Source organism: Panicum hallii, chromosome 4 (assembly GCF_002211085.1).
Source record: "Panicum hallii strain FIL2 chromosome 4, PHallii_v3.1, whole genome shotgun sequence".
Classification (NCBI taxonomy): domain Eukaryota; kingdom Viridiplantae; phylum Streptophyta; class Magnoliopsida; order Poales; family Poaceae; genus Panicum; species Panicum hallii.
The window spans coordinates 8,936,068-8,958,379 of NC_038045.1; the positions used below are offsets into that span (position 1 = coordinate 8,936,068).

At 47.6% G+C, this 22,312-nt stretch overlaps 2 protein-coding genes across 2 annotated transcripts; both read left to right on the plus strand.

The window, feature by feature from the left end:
• The first annotated feature begins 311 nt into the window (after positions 1-311).
• On the plus strand, positions 312-2,223 carry LOC112889598 (berberine bridge enzyme-like 18). Its single transcript, XM_025956320.1, has one exon. It carries the CDS (start codon positions 425-427, stop codon positions 1,997-1,999), a length of 1,575 nt encoding a protein of 524 aa, XP_025812105.1. The 5' UTR covers positions 312-424; the 3' UTR covers positions 2,000-2,223.
• Positions 2,224-12,168: 9,945 nt separating this feature from the next.
• Positions 12,169-13,737, plus strand: LOC112890317 (berberine bridge enzyme-like 22). The gene is given in 3 exon segments (XM_025957227.1): positions 12,169-12,360; positions 12,363-12,992; positions 12,995-13,737. Coding segments are annotated over 3 exon segments (1,560 nt in total). The 5' UTR covers positions 12,169-12,173.
• Positions 13,738-22,312: the final 8,575 nt, after the last annotated feature.

The following is a 22,312-nucleotide window of genomic DNA, read 5'->3' on the forward strand; positions in this document are numbered from 1 at the left end:
TAGTTACTTGATCCAAACAGGAGTGATTAAGATTTAGTCACTCCTTTTAGTCAGTTTGCTGGAACCAAACAGGCCATAGAGTACGAGGTTTTTAGGTAGAAAGAAGATAGGGTTAGTCGTGCCTTCAAACCGATCCAACTTAATTAAGAGTGGTACACCTTGAATTCAACCAGCACAGTGAACCATCGCCACTTCGCCACGCACGTAATGTGCTAGAGTACGCACCATTACTTTTCGACGTTTCCCACAGCTTGACCATTACTTTTCTACGTTTAGTTTCCTCCAGCACCAGGCACGGACGTTTACAGGAATGGGGAGCAGGAACAAGCCTGCACGTGTTCCCATGTCGCAGCTCGTTGGGGTTGTATATGTGGATCGATCGAGCTCGATCTGAGCACGCCATTCAACTCTGCAAGAAGCAAACATGGCCATGGCAGCCAAATCCTTGGCGCCGGTGCTCATCTCCACCGTCTTCTGCTGCTACGCCTTCCTCACCCCTTCCCACGCTTCGTCCGACGACTTCCCCCAATGCCTCTCGGCGAGCATCCCCTGCCCGCTCGTGCACGCACAGAGCACTCCGTCCTTCACTTCGGTGCTGGTGTCCTCCATCCGAAACGCAAGGTTCTCCACGCCTACGACGGTGAGGCCGCTCTGGGTCATCACGCCCACGAACGCCTCCCACGTGCAGGCCGCCGTGGTCTGCGGCCGCCGGCACGGCGTCCGCCTCCGGGTGCGCAGCGGCGGGCACGACTACGAAGGCCTGTCCTACAGCTCCAAGCGCCCGGAGGTGTTCGCCGTGGTCGACCTGTCTAATCTCCGCGGCGTCCGGATCGACAAGCAGAACTCCACCGCGTGGGTGGACTCCGGCGCGACGCTCGGCGAGCTGTACTACGCCGTCGCGCAGGCGAGCAACCAGCTCGCGTTCCCGGCCGGCCTGTGCCCGACCATCGGCGTCGGGGGGCATTTCAGCGGCGGCGGTTTCGGCACGCTGCTGCGCAAGTACGGCCTCGCCGCCGACAACGTCCTGAACGCCCTGGTGGTGGACGCCAGGGGGAGGATCCTGGACAAGGACGCCATGGGGCCCGACGTCTTCTGGGCCATCCGCGGCGGCGGCGGCGAGAGCTTCGGCATCGTGCTGTCGTGGCAGGTGAGGCTCGTGGCCGTGCCGCCGACGGTCACGGCGTTCAGGATCCCGGTGACCGTCGACGAGGGCGCCGTGGATGCCGTGACCAGATGGCAGGAGGTGGCGCCAGCCCTCCCCGACGACCTGTTCATAAGGGTGCTCCTCCAGAACCAGACCGCGACCTTCGAGGCCCTGTACCTCGGCACGTGCGACGTGCTCCTGCCGGTGATGCGGTGCCGCTTCCGGGAGCTCGGGATGAGGATGAACCGCACCCACTGCCAGGAGATGACATGGATCCAGTCCGTGCCCTACTTCTCCCTGAGCAGCGGCGCCACCGTGGAGGACATCCTGAACCGGACCACCGCCACGGGCACCTACACGAAGATGACGTCCGACTACGTCCGGCAGGCCATCCGCCGCGACGCGTGGGAGAGCATCTTTGCCGGATGGCTCGCGAGGCCCGACGCCGGGATCATGATCCTGGACCCCTACGGCGCGGCGATCGGCGGCGTCCCGGAGCCGGCGACGCCGTTCCCGCACCGCGCCGGCGTGCTGTACAACATCCAGTACGTGAACCTGTGGTTCGCCGGCGGGGACGGCGGCGCGGCGCAGATGAAGTGGGTCAGGGACCTGTACGCGTTCATGGAGCCGTACGTGAGCTCGAGCCCGAGGGAGGCCTACTTCAACTACAGGGACCTCGACCTCGGCGAGAACGTCGTCGTGGGCAACGTCAGCAGCTACGAGGCCGGCAAGGTTTGGGGCGAGAAGTACTTCAGGGACAACTACAAGAGGCTCGCTTTGGCGAAGAATGACATCGACCCTGACGACTTCTTCAGGAACGAGCAGAGCATCCCGCCGCTCGGGCCGGGCAAGTAGGGAGCTGCAGGGACTTGGAAAATGGCGCGCGCCTGCGGTCGAAACATTTTAGAATAAATCTAGTTATTAGCTAATCATTATTTTTCTTTTGCACATATTGTATAGCTATACATAACCACGTACGCACTCGCGGCTGGGGCTAGGAAAGAAATATAAGGACTAATAATATAAGTTCATGAATAAATTCAGCTAATTAAAATTATTGCTTGCCTTTGGTCTCTTATTTTTCTTTCTGGTTGTGGCAAACTTCCATTACTAGTAACTTTGTATACTTTTTCATCAAAATTCATAGTTTTCTTCTCTACATTGCGGCAGCGTGGTTTTTCAAAATGTTTTACTTGAGACCTTAGCTTGAGCTATGCCAGCTCTTGTTGAAGTCCATCTACTGTGACTTCATGCATTCAGACTTTTGCCAGTCAATTTCGATTTCACCTTCTTAAAGTTTACCATGCATCTGAGTTCAGCTAAAACCTAAGTGGTTGCTGTACCTCTTATTTTTATACGCTCTTTCTTATCTTTATTAAAGTTCTAAATTCTAGGTCCTAAACTACACTGTTGTTAGCATTACAATTGCAAAAGTATGCAATTCAACTGAGAGGGTGTTTGGATCCAAATGATAATGCCTAAAAATGCTAAAGTTTAGCACTAGCCTATCCCAATAGGAGCGCTAATGGGGTGAGCTAAAGACTCAAAAACTTTAGCAAGGATATGAGTGCTAATAGATGCTGAAGTTTAGCATTCAACTTTAGCCCATCCAAATAGATTTTAAGATGGCAACATGTAGCTTGGAGTAAAATTAGGGTGCTTACAATAATTCAACCTAACTAATAGCTTAAATGTTAGTATGCTTGTGAAATGTACTCTATACAAAATCTTACTCTAATAGCCTGAAAATGGCACAATATCGAAGGCTTGGGTGGAGGCAACGGGCAAGGGACCATATACCGTGATCGCTTCAATTTGACACTTGGACATGGAAGGGGGGGTGGTTCTGGCAGCTGTCAAAGGACCAGAAGATGCTAGTGTTGCGATCCAAGATTCATGGCTGCGCATGGTGCCAACGAAGTCACCGCACCAACGTCGCGAACCAGATTATGAGCACTTGCGAAATTGAGAATGACAGACACGATGTGAACCCTGGTTCAACATCACCCAGGAACACTTCGGCAATTGCCATTTAATTTCCCTTCCGCTCTATGACTTTTAATATTTGAATATATGATGACTAGCTCCTTGATTCAGATTGCCATCCTGGAACGCCTAAACGCTCGACATTTCCTTCTTCTATACGGGATTTAATTATTTGGGCACCTGAGTAGTAGGGTAACATAAACAATCATCTGTTTGTTCTGGACCATCACAATCACAGGAATAGAAGCAGTCAGTTGAGTTCAATATATGTACTCCATCCAGAAATATAAATTTTGTTCCACTACCAAGGGCAATCTTTGACCACCGATCACTCTATGAATATATAAGATTTAGATAAAAAAACCAGAACATGCTGATCAATGATACAGGAACATCCAGAAAATCTGAGTATTCTGTCTTAAAAATTGGAGCACCTGGTTTTTCCCGCTTCATGTTTTCAGTAGGAATTTTAGGTCAATTTTGGAACAAAGATTTGTTGAATTATTCTGGCTCCCAACGATGTAAGACCTCTCCACCCTTTAAATTTGAAGGGCTACGATCGATTCAGGGCATTCTTTATTGAATTATTCCGACTCCCAATGATGAAAGAGCAAAATCCCTTAGTGCCAAAGAAATTTTGATGAGTTCCTTGTGTGCCATAAAATTTTTCAAATTCCTCTTAATGCCATAGAATTTATGGTTTATCCCCTTTGTGTCATTCCGTCCATATTTCCATCCATATACTGTTAAGTGTACGTGGAAAACACAATTTTACCCCTCTTGATTTAGGGCCCCACTTGTCATGTTCATCTCTCTTCCTCACCTCCCTCCGACAGCCCTCTCTCAACCCAAGTTCCCCGACCGCACGCCAGCCCCTCCTTCCGCAGCCCTAAAGCTCCTCTCCCTCCTCCGCCCGGCGAGGGAGCTCCTCCCCGGGCCCGACGCCACCCCCTCCTCCCCCGGCCCTCAAAGCATAGGATGGGATGAGGAGGGAGGAGGCGGCTTGGGGTAGGCTCGGTCGGCTGTGGCTCCGACGCATGGAGGCTGCTCGTGCGCTGGCCAAGGGCGGCGGCGATGCCTTTCTCTCATGCATGTTCGCCCTACTGTATCATCCTTGCTCGCCCTCTAGCGTGGATCACTAGCAACCTGCAGCCACTATTGCCGTCAGCCTTCCCTGCCTCCGCCTCCTACCACTACTCAGTTAGGCTTCTTTAATTTTCACTCGATTTGATGAGTATGTTGATTGATTCGGGAACTACAAGAGCTCATGGAATCCAATTAATATCCTTAATATCGGAATGGGAGCAGCCAATTTATTTTTATTTCTGGTGGGGATTGCTGATTGGAGCAAGCATGACATGGTTGAGATGTTGCTCTACATCTTGTTAGTGCACGCAGGGGATGGCATGGGCGGAAGACCTGTGCGGTGGCGCGGCAGCCTCCGCGCCGCGCGTTACTGTCTCTGTGCCGGGGCTGGTCAAATCAAGTCGCCGTGCCCTCGCACATGGGCTTCCGCACTATGCCACACTGGCGATACGCGTGCCGCTCCGCGTCGGGGAAGCTGAGCCTGAAGCCGCTACTCTGGCACCAGGACGGCAGCGTCAAGGGAACAGGCAGAGCAACGCGGGAGCAAGCTCTAGCTCCCTCGTGGGTTGCCAGAAGCGGTGGTGGTTGGCCCAGGCAAGCTCCAGCTCCCCCGCTGGACCCAGAAGCGGAGGCGTCAAGCCAGGATGCCGAGAGCGGCAGACCGGCGGACCGGCGTGTGGGTCGAGCGAGGAGACCGGGAGAGAGGCCATCGGACGGAGGTGAGGAAGAGGAGCATGACATGTGGGGCATGAGGCCGGAGGGGCAAAACTGTCTTTTCCACGCACGGTTAACAGTATATAGATGGAAACATGGATGGAATGGCACTAAGAGGATAAATCATAAATTCAGTGGCACTGAGGGGAATTTGAAAATTTTTGTGCCACACAAGGAACTTATCAAATTTCTATGGCACCAAGAAAATTTACTCATGATGAAAGATCTCTCTACCCTATAAATCTGAAGGGCCAAGGATGGTAAAGGATCTTAAAATTTAGCCTAGAAATCTTAGAGGCCAGTCTCAAAAAGGGCCAGACTTAAATTTTTTATATTTTTATCTAAGAATGGTTAAGGGCTGAGTTGGATTGTGAAGGGATATTAAGGCTATGATTCATTATGGCCCTAGCGACAACTGATTAAGGGCATTCAATTGACAAAATCAATCTACTTTTATTATTTATTTTTACTTTTCTAACTTTTTCGAACCCTAATAATTGTTCTTCTTTGTCTTCATGGCATCCTGAAGTGTGCTTACAATCACAGGGTTACAAGCAAGCTGCTGACGGTCCATCAGTGATTATTTGTGTAAACTGGAGTATCTGGTTTTTTCCTGCGGTAGTATGTCCAACCCATGCTGCCGTGTGTTGCACAAGAAATGCTCAGCGTGTTTTGCAATTCTGCGTCAACACACTCTTTGACACTTGGTTAGTTCCATTCGGTTTTGGTCATAACCGAAATAACCGAGCTACTAGAAGATCAAGGAAATCAGAGACTCATCCATCAAACACAGTACAAAGAGAATGAAAATCCTGAAAAAATAAAAAAAATTAAGAAGCAGCTCGCTGGCATCCGCTCCGCCACCTGCCCGACCAACTTGAGGCATCCCCACAGTCGTCCCTCACCTTCTTCGTCATCGGCTCAGCACGGTCACGAGGAGGAGGCGTTGTCGCAAGAGGACTTAGCGGTGGCTAGCGAGCTGGAGGCGAGCGGGAGGAGCCGTGGCCGTGCGGGGCTCGAGCGGCGAGCGGGAGGATGGGACTGAGCGCCTAGCTTGAGGAGGTGCCGATCCGCTGTCGTGCTCGTTCTATCATGCCTCGTGCAGGGGCGACCAACCGAGCCCAAGCGCACAGTCACGCATACGGCGTGGTGGCCGAGCCCAAGTCAAGCCAGCCACCGGCACGTTGCAGTGGCGAGATCCATGGGCGGCAACCGATGGGATCGAAGTGAAGGGAGGATAGGAATGATCGGATAAACCTGTTGATGGGTGGGGTGTTGGTTTATATAACTAAGGGAGGCAGCTTGGGGTAGGCTCGGTCGGGTGTGGCTGTGACACACGGAGGCTGCTGGTGCACTAGCCAAGGGCAGCGGCGATGCCTTTCTCTCATGCATGTTCGCCCCACTGTATCATCCTTGCTCGCCCTGTAGCGTGGATCACTAGCAACCTGCAGCCGCTATTGCTGTCGACCTTCCCTGCCTTCGCTTCCTACCACTACTCAGGCAGGCTTCTTTAATTTTCACTCGATTTGATGAGTATGTTGATTGATTTGGAACCGCGAGAGCTCGTGGAATCCAATTAATATCCTTAAGATCGGAATGGGAGCAGCCAATTTGTTTTTATTTCCGGTGAGGATTGCTGATTGGAGCAAGCATGATGTTGTTGAGATGTTGCTCTATATCTTGTTGGTGCACGCAGGGGATGGCACGGGCGGAAGACCCGTGCGGTGGTGTGGCAGCCTCCGCGCCGCGCGCTGGTGTCTCTGTGCCGGGGCTGGTCGAATCAAGTCACCGCGTGGGCTTCCGCACTATGCCACACTGGCGATGCGCGTGCCACCCCGCGTCTGGGAAGCCGAGCCTGAAGCTGCTACTCTAGCACCGGGATGGCAGCGTCAAAGGAACGGGCAAAGCAACGCGGGAGCAAGCTCTAGCTCCCTCGTGGGTTGCCAGAAGCGATGGCGGTGGGTCTAGGCGAGCTTCAGCTCCCCCGCTGGACCCCAGAAGCGGAGGCGTCAAGCTGGGACGCCGAGAGCGACGGACCGGCGGACCGGCATGCGGGTCGAGCAAGGAGACCGGGAGAGAGGCCATTGGACGGAGGTGAGGAAGAGGAGCATGACATGTGGGGCATGAGGTAGGAGGAGCAAAACTATCTTTTCCACGCACAGTTAACAGTATATGGATGGAAACATGGATGGAATGGTACCAAAAGGATAAATCATAAATTCAGTGGCATTGAGGGGAATTTGAAAATTTTTGTGGCACACAAGGAACTCATCAAATTTCTGTGGCACCGAGAAAATTTACTCATGATGAAAGATCTCTCCACCCTATAAATCTGAAGGGCCAAGGGTGGTAAAGGATCTAAAAATTTAGCCTAAAAATCTTAGAGGCAGCCTCAAAAAGGGCCGGACTTATATTTTTTATATTTTTAGCTAAGAATGGTTAAAGGTTGAGTTGGATTGTGAAGGGGTATTAAGGCTATGATCCATTATGGCCCTAGCGACAACTGATTAAGGCCATCCAGTTGACAAAATCAATCTACTTTTATTATTTATTTTTACTTTTCTAACTTTTTCGAACCCTAATAATTGTTCTTCTCTTGTCTTCATGGTATCCTGAAGTGTCCTTGCAATCACAGGGTTACAAGCAAGCCGCTGACGGTCCATCAGTGATTATTTGTGTAAACTGGAGTATCTGGTTTTTCCTGCAGTAGCATGTCCAACCCATGCTGCCGTGTGTTGCACAAGAAATGCTCAGCGTGGTTTGCAATTCTGTGTAAACACACTTTTTGACACTTAGTTAGTTCCATTCGGTTTTGGTCATAACTGAAATAACCGAGCTACTAGAAGATCAAGGAAATCAGAGACTCATCCATCAAACACAGTACAAAGAGAATGAAAATCCTGAAAAAATAAAAAAAATTAAGAAGCAGCTCGCTGGCATCCGCTCCGCCGCCCGCTCGACCAACTTGAGGCATCCCCACAGTCGTTCCTCACCTTCTCCGTCATCGGCTCAGCACAGTTAGGAAGAGGAGGCGTTGTCACAAGAGGGCTTAGCGGTGGCCAGCGAGCTGGAGGCGAGCGGGAGGAGCCGTGGCCGTGCGGGGCTCGAGCGGCGAGCGGGAGGATGGGGTCAAGCGCCGAGCTTGAGGAGGTGCCGATACGCTGTCGTGCTCGTTCTATCATGCCTCGTGCAGGGCGACCAACCGAGCCCAAGCCACGCATACGGCTTGGTGGCCGAGCCCCAAGTCAAGGCAGCCACCGGCACGTTGCAGTGGCGAGATCCATAGGTGGCAACCGATGGGATCGGAGTGGGGGGAGGATAGGAATGCTCAGATAAACCTGTTGGTGAGTGAGGTGTTGGTTTATAAAACTAGGGTTCGTCAGTTTTTATGGGCATTTCAATTAACCGAGGCCGCAAACCAAATTAACTGAGAATAATTCAGTTAGTTGCTTGCTATGACCGAATTAGGAACCGATAACTTTGATTTCGGTTTACCCAGGTTCGGTCTTGGTCATTTCGGATCGGTTCCTCGGTATCGTTTTTTTTTTTTGTTTACCAATGCCTACCTTCAGGTGATGACCGCTCGCTGATCTCTCGGTCACGAACATCCTAATCATCATGAGCACCGTATATTAGAAAAATAGGTTTATATCAAACCCTTGAAAAGGGTGGACGGCTAGGTTAACTGACTGTACTATTTGCCAGGGAATCTCCGGCCCTATCAGTGTTCACATGCAGATGATGGGTGACACTTGACTGTGGCAGCTGGCCGGTGGAGACCGTTCAACAGCCTGCGTTTAAGTATAAAAAAAAAACAGCCAGCGTTAGCGCGGAGTCAACCATCTGTTCACCTGGCCGCCTAGTCTACTTAACTATAGCCTTGGGTTTACCGCGCGAGCTACTGTGGTAGTGTGGTAGGCGGGTGACCTGGATAGTTGACCATGATTTGACCAAACTTAACTTCACCTCGGACTACTTCACCGTACCCAGCGAAACCATCGTCAGGTTGGCCGCGACCTATCATAATTTTTCCTTCTATCTGACATGCATGGCTATGACTATGAGCCTACGACGACGAAACAAATGGAAGGAAGAACACAAGCTTTGCTTCTATCTCACGGCAAGCAGTGACGGTACGTGAACACAGGGCCGTGTTGCACCCTGACTCACTATCCAGCACGCCCCCACGGCATGCAGTACACAGCCCGGGGACACGGCTGTGTGCCTCACCGTCAAGCCACCACCAGCCAGTGATGTCTGAATTCTCACTCCAATTTTGATTTCAGAAGCTGCAGAGGTAATGTACAGTAGGTCAGGCTCGAAATTTTCAGAATAATATATATATATATGAAAAATTCATTCTACACACGCTCGTAGCTACTCCCACATATATATCTTATCAGTGGCGGAGGACGAAAAAAAATGCATGCCGTAATTTAAACGTTTTTCACAACAAGCAAATGTAAAATGAGACTGAAATGAGAGCGAAAAAATACCTTATCAAGAGGTCATCGTGATGACGCGATCATGTTAAATAATAGCCAAATATCAATTATAATATAGCAATTAAAAATCTGCAAAAAGGATAAAAATGAGTTAATAATGATATATTTAAGTGAAGAATGTTTAAAAAGAGGAATAAAGTATACCTCTAGTTGCGCCTAGGTCTAGGAGACCTAGGCAATTGCATTTGCCTATTTTTTTTATTTTGAAATACCTTTTTTATTTGTTGAAGATCAAGTCCTATTTTTACAGGTTTGAGTAATACTGTAAGTCTGTAATAGACAGAATGAACTATAAGTATCTCACCTTTAGATCAATTGTGCAGCATATTATTAATGCATCAAACATATGGCTAATCTAGCAATAACTATAACCTGTGAATGAATTTCAATATACATAACATACGAAGATAGATACTGACAGCATGAAAATGAAATCATAAAACTGACCAAAAGGCCATAGGTAAACTTTTGCAAGAAACCATCCACTATTCCACTTGTATTATCTAGCTTCTAGTAGGGCAGCAGGCCACGCAGTCGTCCCTGAGGTACCCCGAGAACCAGTCCAGCTTTTGGTTGGCGATTCTAGCTCCCAGTCCCAGTCTCCCAGATCTATCTAGATGACAACAGCAGAAACTCTGTATGGACTTGCCTTTCCTTGATTCCTCTCTCTCTCTCTCTCTCTCTCTGGTGTTCGATCAAGAAGGCAAGGAGCTAGCAGGCGCGCGGCAATGGAGGAGGAGAGGACAGGCGCAGAGCAGTAATCGCCAATCACCAAGGCGTGCTGCAGAAGGTAGTACTAGCGGAGCAGAGAGGGGCAGAGCCTATGGAGCAACCGAGCAAGCCAGCAAGGCAGCAAGGAGACTAGGAGAGGTTGCGGGCGGTGGGCGGCGGCCGGGCGGCGCGCGGGCGGCGCCGCGGCGGCCGGGCGGGGGGTGGGGCTGCGGGCGGCGGCGGGCGTGGGGAGCAGAGTCACGGACTCACGGTGGGGAGTAGCCGAGCAGTCGAGCGGAACTAGGGTTAGATTTTTTTTCTAATTGGGCTGGGCCGAGCCGAGGTATTGCCCGGGCAATACCGGGCAATACCGGGCCCTCCGCCACTGTATCTTATGACGTAGAACGTATCTGACCCAACGAAGAGCATGTATGTGAAGTATGTGATCATACTAGAACATCTATGATGGTATTTACGTTGGGTATGTGACTATGCATATAGTATATGGACATACTAATTTTTATATACCAGTACTAATAAGGTATAATATAATATATTTAAAAATAGGGGTGCTTTTGAAAATTTTTGTATATATCCATTTTGAAATATCTTAAAATTAGCATATGAACATACTCAAAGTGATAAATGAGTATGCGGATATACACACAGTGATATACTGATAGTGAGAGTAGCTACATGCGAGTGTAGATAAAAGTTGTGCTCTACTACAAATTGGTTTTATTTTACGAAACTGTAATCTACAAGAAAAGTTTTTTTTCATTGGCAATTCATCTCTGAATGTGAGTTGTAATATATGCTGATTTCCCCGTATCATACATGCTCCTGAAATGCACGTATGTCCGTAAGAGTACTTTATGAAAGAAATATTTGAAAACCATAAACCCCTCAGGGAGCTTGTACAGCATCGTGTCTTGCACGTTGGAGTTCACCTCGGTTACAAACTTACAGTCACATGGATTCCGAGTGGCCTCCAAGGCTAACTATAGCTAAACTCACTGTATCATCCTGAACTACTAGCCACTATATACATAACACTTTAGACTCTGTTAAAAGTCCTAATTAATCAACAGAGCACGCTAATCGCATTATCGCAATCCAGCGCTTCATTGACCATCCAGCGCGGGGAACTATTCTCTGAGACCTCCGGCCAGCTGAAATGGCTGACCTTGCAGCCGCGACTTCTCTGTTCTCTCCGTACCCCATAATTTTTGCAACGATATTGTACTGCAACTCCTATTAGCTGAAGATAATGTTCTTGTATGTAGCTCGTTCCTGCATATATACATGATGCCATGTGGTTATTCTTTCTAGTGCGCATCTTAGTTGTGCAAACGCCGTGAGTGGTTTAGAGCAATTGTGTACTCTGATATACCCTGATGTAATTGTTTGACATCAATAGAAGAATTTTTTAAGTAAAAAAATACCGTGCTCGTGAGATACAGATGTGTTTGGTTCGTAGGATGTAATGGCTCTCATCGCCAAGTCAGAAGAGAACACGAGCTCATCCAAGGAGATTGATGGAACACGTTTGGGACGGAGAACAATGGCGAACCTAAGGTCCTAGAGTGGGACAGAGTCATTCCATTTTTGAAAAACTGGAATGGAGCCATTCCTTTCTAATTAAAAAACTGAGATAGAACCACCTATCCCTCTTTATTGTCCAACCAGACGCATGCTAGAATTAAGTCCTAAATATCAACATAGCACGCTAGTCACACGTCCACCGCGCTTCAATATTGACCTGTCAGGCGGTGGACCATTTTCTGAGACCCTCCAGCTCAAGTGGCTGACCTTCCTCTTCCTGCCGCGACTTCTCCATTTCCATACGTGCTCAGATTCTTCTACACCGTGCGCTCCGTATTCCCATGTAGACAACAATACTGTACTGCAAATCCTAGCTGGAACTGATGCGCTACGTTGGCTTTAAATGGACGCAGAGGAGCTCACTCTACAGACAGAGCCCACAGCATCAGAAAAGCTCATCGTTCTAGCTCACAGCAGCAAAAATGGCCGTGCTCCGAGCACTGGTGCTCACCGTTTGCCTCCTGTGTGTCTACGCCCCCGCCCCCTCCTCCTCCTCGGCTTCCTCCGGCTACTTCCTCCGCTGCCTCTCGGCCAGCATTCCGAGCGAGCTCGTCTTCACGCAGAGCTCGGCTTCCTTCACCTCCGTCCTGGCGTCGTCCATCAGGAACCCCGGTTCTCCACCCCCGGGACGGTGCGCCCGCTCGGCATCGTCACGCCCACCAACGCCTCCCACGTCCAGGCCGCCGTGCTCTGCGGCCGCCGCCACGGCATACGCGTCCGGGTGCGCAGCGGAGGGCACGACTACGAGGGCCTGTCGTACCGGTCCGAGCGCCCCGAGGCGTTCGCCGTGGTCGACCTCGCCAACCTCCGCTCCGTGCGCGTGAACCGGGCCAGGGCCACCGCGTGGGTGGACTCCGGCGCGACGGTCGGCGAGCTGTACCACGCCGTCGCGAAGGCGAGCGGCGACCGGCTGGCCTTCCCGGCCGGCCTGTGCCCGACCATCGGCGTGGGGGGCCACTTCAGCGGCGGCGGGTTCGGCCTGCTGCAGCGCAAGTACGGCATCGCCGTCGACCACGTCATCGACGCCGTGCTGGTCGACGCCCAGGGGAGGCTCCTGGACAAGAAGGCCATGGGGCGCGAGGTCTTCTGGGCCATCCGCGGCGGCGGGGGCGAGAGCTTCGGCATCGTGCTGTCGTGGCGGGTGAGGCTCGTTTCCGTGCCACCGAAGGTCGCGGCGTTCATCGTCCCGGTGTCCGTCAACGACGGCGCCGTCGATGTCCTGACCAAGTGGCAGGAGGTCGCCCGGCCCTCCCCGACGACCTGTTCATCAGGGTGATGGTCATGAACGGGGTGGCCATCTTCCAGTCCCTGTACCTCGGCACGTGCGACGCGCTCCTCCCGGTGATGCGCGGCCGCTTCCCGGAGCTCGGGATGAACCGCTCGCACTGTCGGGAGATGAGCTGGGCCGAGTCCGTGCTCTACGTCTACGTGGGCAGCGGCCAGCCCATCCCCGTGACGGACCTGCTGAACCGGACCTTCCCCATGGACAGCTCCAACAAGGCGACGTCCGACTACGTGCGGCAGCCCATCGGCAGGGACGTGTGGGCGGAGATCTTCGCCTGGCTCGCCAGGCCGGACCCCGGGATCATGATCCTGGACCCCTACGGCGCGCAGATCAGCGCCGTGCCGGAGTCGGCCACGCCGTACCCGCACCGCGGCGGCGTGCTGTACAACATCCAGTACATGAACTTCTGGTCCGCCGGCAACGACGGGGAGCCGAACGTGAGGTGGATCAGGGACCTGTACGCGTTCATGGCGCCGCACGTGAGCAAGAACCCGAGGGAGGCCTACTTCAACTACAGGGACCTCGACCTGGGGAGGAACGTCGTCGTGGGAAACGTCAGCAGCTACGAGGCAGGCAAGGTCTGGGGCGAGAAGTACTTCAAGGGAAACTACAAGAGGCTCGCTCTGGCCAAGGGCAAGATCGACCCTGACGACTACTTCAGGAACGAGCAGAGCATCCCGCCACTTGTGCGGAGAAGCTAGTTTGTCACTGATCTGGATGTAAGCTGAAATTGCTTCGCAGTTTACTGCATCGCATTGTATCTGTCTATTGACGCTTCAAATCCCTTTTGAAACTGTTTGTAAAATTGTACTACGACGGCGCCACCGCTTGTTTGTGCTTCAAACCTCGCATGAGCACTGATATAATTCATTTTGACAAAACACGCCCTAGGACATTTTTTTAAGAACAATATTACAAACACATACAGGTTCAGGAAAACCTGAACCAGAAATAGTACAATAGGGACAGATGCCGCAAGAAATAGAAAAAACAACAAAACACATACTTAACTTTCTTTCTAGATAATGGAAAGAGTATCCGGCTTCAACCCCTCATGGAGGGAGAATCATACCACACATTATTACACATCTGTCCATTATTCTGTCCAGAGGATTAGAGCATCTATAAGACCAGATAGTAGCTAGGCAGGTCGTCTTGGCAGCATCAGTAGACTTGGACATTTGCTTCAGCTTTCTTCTGAATACCTTTTCATCCCTGCATTTCCATATGTTTCAAAAAAACCAAGACTAGGACAATGTTCTTGATCGTTGCTTTAAGCCCTTCTGCCCTAGTTTGGAAGGAATTTTGGAGCCGACCAAGGAATTCAATCCATCAGCTCAAGCGCCAAATTGCAGTAACCAGCTCACAAGAAAAATACAATCTTAACCAAAATCTTTGAAATGATTCATCTCACCATCTGCATTTTTTATGCCACTTCCTTGAAGGAATGGAAGAAGTTAGAACATCACGGTATCCGACTCATATGAATAACTTCTCTTCTCTACAACTAAAAAACTCAAGTGGCGACAAAAATTTCGTTCGTAAGTCGCTGCTGCCAAAACCGTTGTCCCGCCGCTAAAAACCCGCGCGCCATCGAATTAGTTTCATTGTGCGATCCCTTGCGTCCCGCGGTCCGTGTTTCCTTACGTCGTGCGTTCTGCAGCTGCCCCTCTTGCCTTGTGTCTTGCGATCCCTTGCGTTGTGCGTTCTGCAGCTGCCCGGGGCGGGATCACCGGGGCGGTTCTTCACCTGCCGGCGGCAACCATGGCGAGAGCCCCGTTCCGGCCACTCCGGCCAAGGAACAGCGCCGCCAACCGCTCCTACCCCTTCTGTGCCCCATCACACACGCCCTAGACCGTTCAGAATAGACCCACCGCCCTGGAAACCCTTTGCTCACCGTGACTGTTCTTTCTGTGTGCTGGCGAGCTGAAGGAAGAAGACGACGGAGGGAGGGATGCTGCGGCAAGGGATTTGGCTTGGGAACGGCTCAAATCAATGCGTGAGGTGGCACTGAGGCTACTGGGGTAGGGAATCGATGGGAGACCGCTCCTCGGAGACGAATTTGGCGGCGAAGCGAGCTCGGCCGAGGAGTAGCAGACTGGCGAGAGGAGGAAGACGATGGCCCTTCAGGCAGCATTTATGCTCATCCGTAGTAAGGATGGCAATGGGGACATGCAACCCGACAACTCGCGGGTAGAAACCCTATTAGGGTGCGGGTATGGGCATTTTTTACCCCCACGGGTCTGTTAATGGGTTTTTTTCCTCATCCATCGGGTGAAGCGGGTGTGGGTGTGTTCTATCGGACCCCAGACCAGTTACCCGATGGGGCACCCGTTAAGACGTGTGAGCCTAGCTTCTAAACCCTGTATATAGTGACCATAAACCCAATCTAATCCCTCACTCATGTTCCAAATCTCACCCAGCAGCCCCCAGGGACCTGTGCGCCGCCAGGTCTCTCAATCGTCGCTCCCCCCGCAGGCCTGCATGGGCACACGGCTGCACGCGGCACGGACACCCGCTGCGCGATGCCCCGCACTCCCTCCGGCCTCCGGCGGTTCGGCCCTCCCCATTCCAACGCCGCCCTCCCATCCTGTACCCCTCCCCCTTGCTGGCATCGCATCCGTCACTGCTTGGGGCCGACAGCTCGAGGCCGGCGGCGGCGAAAGAAGGGGCGCCGGGCTCCAGCTCACCGCCGATACTGCTGCAAATCCAAGCCGAGAATAATGGCTCCTCACGGGTATGGGGGAATTGAGATCCGAGATGGGTCGTGGGGCGGGTGGTGAGGAATTTGAACCCTGGTGGGTGCGGGTGCGTTCCCTTGCCCCAACCGGGTTTTTCACCCGCTGCCATCCCTAATCCGCAGCGCCTGAGCGGCCTCCACCTCCTGCTTGCTCAATTGCTGCTGTCCCTCACTCGAATGGACCCGTGGCTCATTCAATTTTTACCGCCATTAATCAGTGGCGGCGATGTCTAGAGGATAAGCTCGAGTTGCTCTGTTTCTGTCTCTGAATTTTCTGAACGGACTCGATTGCCCTCTAAACCAGCAAGTTTGAGCTTAGTTATCTCCAGAGTTTACTACTGAAATTTTAAATCTATCAAAAGCAACGTTCTAGCCCTGATATTCCTCTACAACTTTCACTGCAGGTACCTTCCTTGGTTTGGCCTAGAAACCATTCAAAAATAGCTCTGAATATTGCTGTTTGCACGAGTTAAACTGAATATTCCTGAACCTGAACACTGCAGTGCATTTTTCTCCAAATTCTTTCACTGAACTTCAAATCTCCAAACAGTAAAGTTGTAGGTTGAAAATTATCTACAACTTTTGTTTCAGGCACCCTTGCTGATTTGTCCTCTAACAATTTCAAATTTTGCTCTGAACAGATAGGGTTCATGCTGTTTTTCTGAATATTCAGCTAAACCCTTTCGGGCTACCTCTGTTTGAATTCAAATTTGGATACCTTGCAAAACTTTTTTATGGGAACAAATGACATATTTTCATAGCTCATCCAACCAGATTTGAAATGGATACTTGTCATCCAAATTTATCCCATGCAAAGACACTTTATTTGGCCTTAAAGTTGACCCCTTTTCACTGAAAATTTCAGACAGAAATATTCTAAGTGCTGAGCTGTTTCAGCATTTTCTTCAAACTTTGAGCCCTTCAAATAAATTCTTAGTATCTTCAAATCATCCCAGCTTTTGTTCTATTGCTTAGTACATGCCTTGTACTGTACTTTCATGCTGATACATACACACACTTTTTATTGAAAAGAAGAAAAAGATGGTCCGGCCCCTTTCGCACTGCGTGGATGCATACGACTCTGGTTCATTATTACACCATAGGAAGTATACTTGAGCTAATATTTTGAAGAGAACTTGACAAATGCACCTAAGGCATGCGACTTAGTCTTTTTTTTTCTTTAGGAAATTCCTTATTTGTGCCAATGAATAATCAAATCTGTTATGGGTTATTGAAAAATTAGCCTCCTGGTGAAGACATCCGAACCAGCACTGCACCAAATTGGTTACACCAGCACTATTTACACAAAGTCAAGCATATTTCAAGTCACGTAGAACAATATACATATTTTTATATTGTTTTTCACTCATGTCCTATTCTATAGATGAATGCCTTAGGCAGTTTGCATCATCAACAACTTATAGCCTGAACATTGCTATGAATTACAGATTATTATGGAATCATGAGTTATGGTCTAAGCATAATGCAATAGATTATGTATATACTTCAAAAGTAATAATCTTTGCCTATTAATGTTAGTGACAGGATAAATTGTTAAGATTCCTTTTTTCTTCCATTACAACATTCTTAGTTATAATGGTTAGCTAGTTTTTTCTGGTTCTTCATCCTTCTCAATCATTCTAATTTGGCTATATAGTTTGAGTTGATCTATTTCTCATTCGACACCAATGTACTTCACGATATTCTTACTATCAAAATTCTCTTACCCAACACCACACCGAACACCTCGGACTACTATAGAACGCACAAATGGTAATATGAACCAAACCATTTATACCGCTTGGGATGGTGACATAGCACGTAATCTTAATTTTTTTCATAAGAGAGAAGGCGTTCTCTTGTACTGTGTCTTATCATCTTTTTTTATTTCATCTTATAAGTTTTTATTTATATTTACATCAAACGTTAATTTCATTTGCAATCTTGATGTCTTTGCATAGTACACAAACAAACTTACATATTAATTAAACAAGCAAGGTTGCCCGCGCAAATAGCGCGGGTAGCTTGTTTTTTCTTCATGCTAACATTTTGACTTTTTTACTTGGAAATAATTCTTTTAAATGATTTTATTTTTTTCATTACCATTGCTTTATTGAAGTGGCCCAGACCAAGAGATTATCATCATACTTTGTGGTGTGGAACATGAATTCATTTTTATGATAAAGGGGTTCGTTGTGCAGACATATAGTTTTATGAATTTATTTTGTTTTTGTTTAGTTGTTGCCATCATAAAATTTGAAGTTTTCACCAATGCAACCTCGTTCTCGTGCTAACCATATGATTTTTTCTAATAGATTGATGGCATTAAATTGTGCCTATTGATTTTTATCCTTTTGTTTACATACAAATCATGGCCGCTTCTATTTATATTTCAAATAATTATTTAAAATAGAGCCTTATTTGATTCTTTCAAAACCAACAGCTAACATTCAATTTTAGTTTAATTTAATCTTTTTAATTCTAAAATTGTTGGAAAAAGTTATTGGTTATATGTTCTCGAGACGCCACGTTTTCTCTATTATTAATCATCTCCTTTACTATGGGAAAATAATTCTCTCTCTCTCTCTCTCTCTCTCTCTATCCCTCCCTCCCTCCTTCCTTCCCTTGCCTTTCTTTCCTACTCATAAGTGTCATACACTACTGCCTACTACATTGTGGGTTCCCATGCAGCATGAAGCATCTACCTTATGCTAGGTGATTCAAATTTCAACCGCTCCTTGTTTCTTACATCTGCACTATGTACTAATGTTTGTTCATTCCGCTGCCAGGATTTTGGATCTCCTCTCCACCGCTCCCTCACCGCATGCCATTGATCCTATGATATTCGCTTTAGCCTTTATACAAAGTGCACTTGATCCTTTTATGTTCGTCATTTGTAGTATTTCTTTAATCTTTTACACGTTTATTTTGGTGCGGACAATTAAAGTAGATTTATTGTGCATAATATGTCATATATCTTCACTTTTTATATATTTAAAAAATTATTTCTTTGGTCTTTTGAAAAAATACTAATTCTTAGCTTCCCTATTCACCCTGACGGCCAGTCCAATTGTAACATAAGTTTTTTTATGATCTTTTTCTTCAAAAAGCATTTGTTATATTTACTTGGTTGTTGATATCAATTAGTTTTATCTTATTTTTTCCGGATGCTCTAGACCTGTATCTATTTATTCATCTAAAGTTTGGAGTTTTGTCATATGAAAGTTCTTATAATCAAAATCTATTAGAAAACTGAATCTTGTATTCAAAATATGAGTTGGGTAGCACCACTGATCGAGTTTGACTACAACCTTTGACATGTTTTGTGTTGATTAGCATGCACTTGAGTACCTGATGGTAATCACTTATTCTTAAGGGTTTCTTCGGTTTTCTACCGTCATAGTTGCTCTCCTCTCAATCACCATTTGATAGCTTTGATCGATGTATCGCTCCGGCCTAGGCCTCACGTAGCCATGTGCACCATGCTTACTACATCCAACTACCAATAGCATAATTGTTGGATTATTGGCAAACCCTTTGTCTAAATGCACTCGACATCTTCTTCTTTTCTCATTTTAGTTTCCCATCCAATGCCCTGATCGTGAAATTTGACGTAGAGGTAAAATGAAGCTTTTTCTCTATGACTCTTGGCTGGTTCTTCACCAAAGATGTCTTCTGGTTCCCTCGTAAATGCACTCACTTTCTTGGTTCTCTTGTAAAATCCGCACAAACAAATGATTCTTGTCACACTATCTTCCCAGCGTTGGGGCACCACCGTGCTAGACATCATGCTAATATCATACCCCAACCTGTTTATCTTAACCTTTCTAGCAAGCATGTGTGCCACGTGAGGCTATGCAACATGACCATCACTGTGATGGGTCTTGTGTAATCATTCCTTGTAGGTTGAGATCTCAGTTGCTCCTCATTCGGTCACCCAACATCCTCGATCTGTCATCTCCTTACATCTTTCTTCCGCTCTCCTATTTCATTGCCGTTGTACGTATTAACCCCTCATCTCTAATATTTTCTTCCGCCAAAAGCTATGTTTGTACTCTCGTACTATATTCATGTATTCAAATAATCCATTTGATATGAGGCTTAGATTTATTTTAAATTAGATTAATACTCTTGTACTTTACCAGTTTCAAAATAATCCGAACCGTTATGACATGGGCCCACTGGGATCAAGCATGGAGAAGGCTCTACTTTTTTTCACCAATAAGCATGGTAATTTGTATATCCTATAGAGTGTGTGACTTCGTATGACACTTAAGTATTAAAATAATTAATATTGGGTGGGGGGGGTTCAAGGAACCATTGGATGTTGCTTTTCTAGTAATAAGCCTACACATGATAACTCTATGTAACAACACGGATTCATCAGTTTCCTTTCCTTTGTTTTATTATAAACCTTTGACTGCATAGCTCATGGTCTCTCTAGTGCTGATGTAATTAACATATTATTATAACATGGGCCCATGATAAATCAAAACACAATAGATCTTTCTATTTTACAACAAATTAATATGGTAATTTCTAGTCCTTGATAACAAATGCCCTCAGTTTGGAGGAGACCATTGCTCTAACCACCTACAAAGAAAAAAGATAAAGAAGAAGCAGCCCCCGCAAAGATCAATACTTTAAAATTAAAAAAACCATCACCTTGGTTCTTGTGCGCTAGAAATTCTCATGGTAATAGGTGGAAATAAAGAAAAATTACACTATTTATTTTGTCATAGGCCCAAATGATAATAGTACATAATTACATCAACTCTATATTAATTTTGTGAGGTGGCACAAGAATGGACTTGTTGCGGCCATGGATATGTTGCAACTCATCTTTGTGAAAGCAATGATGGCACATAGCAAATTGTGTGTGGACATGAGTTACTGTGCACAGCATGTTTGGCAGGCTTTTTGAGGACCATGTGCTTGGCGAATTAGTATTTTAGGGAACTTTCCAAATTAGTTATTCGATACATATGATTAACTAATAGCTGATGAATATATACCGCTTATATCAGTGATTATTTAGTCCCAATTCGTATCAAAATTATTTTTAGTTTTTTATTTTTTAAATTGCAAATATAGGTATATTTAGAAGTCGTATTTGATATGGATTCTTTAGAGGACCGTGGACTATTATATCTTTATAAAATCCAAAGACGTATACGCTTTTCTTTTTTCGAATAAGTATATTTAGAACTAGCTTTTCTAGTGAAGTTGAAGCCTATCTGTAAAATGTTTGGTAGAATGAGATCTTCTTATTTTCATGAATGTATGGTAGATGTCAAATATCCAATATGCCCATAACTTATGACTTGGTTGTACAAATTTATGTTTCCCCTCAATTTATAATATGAATTTGTATAAAATAGAAAAGATTAATGAATAGAATTATTGATTAAACCAGTAATCTAGTTTGTCTTTTTCTCATTTTTCTCTCCCTTTTCTTTTTCTGTCTCTCTTCCTTTTCCTTTTCTGCCTTATCCGTTCAGCCGTTCCACGTCCCCTTGTCTTTCTCCAAGCCGCCCAGTTAAGCCCCGCAATGCCACCTTGCTCAGCAGTCTGCACCTTGTCGCGATGCTCCCTGGGCATGGCTGCTCGGCCTGCTCTGCCTCTACAGCTGCGCGGGGGCGAGGCCAGGAGAGGCCACCGGGCTGCGGCGGCACGTCCCATGCGAGGTCCTCGGCGGCCAACATCTTCTGCCCGCGTGAGGTCGTCGACACCGCCGCCGTCCGCTCGCATCTTCGGCCAGCGCTCGCGCGGTTTTGCGCTTGTGCCACTCAACAACTCCTCTCATTCGCGCAGCGAGCGGCGTTCTGCTATGGATCCGCCCCAACATTCTGCTCCACTGCCGCATGAGCGACTCCGAGGGTGAACTGGTGGAGGGACATTCTAGTGCAAATCAACGAAAGCCTTCAGGTTGGCTTCGACAGTGAAGCCGCCAAGCTGGTTTGAAAATTACCGTTTGGTAAGGCTTGCTCTAGCAGAACCCGTCGGTGGAGGCGTTTCTAGGTCCTACCAAAGAGGCTTTAGTATTCATATTTGATATGGATTCTCTGAAATGTTGTAGACCAATAGATTTTTATAAAATCCAACAGTGTATATTTAGTAATCGTATTTGATATGGATTCTGTAGGATGCTCTAGGCCGCGAGATCTTCATAAAATTTAACGGTGTCTATTCTTCTCTTTTTTCGATTAACATGGAATTTCTAAATCCTCTCGGCGAACGTGATGGTTTCTTTTAACACTATTATATTAAGATAATAGATAGATTATATTGTTATTGTTTTAGCCGACATTTAGCCTTAGTCTTCTAACAGCGGTAGAGAAGGGTAATGGAGGAATATGTATAGGAGTATTTAATTTTACTTTTATGACATCGTAGTGGTGTGCAATTTATAAATATGGATGCAGGCACTTCTTCACGTTTGGGTCAGTTTTTCTTGATGCGAGCAGTGTGTAATTTATAAATAGTTACAGTAGATACCGCATGTATAATGACAGTGATGCTAGGCATATGGATAT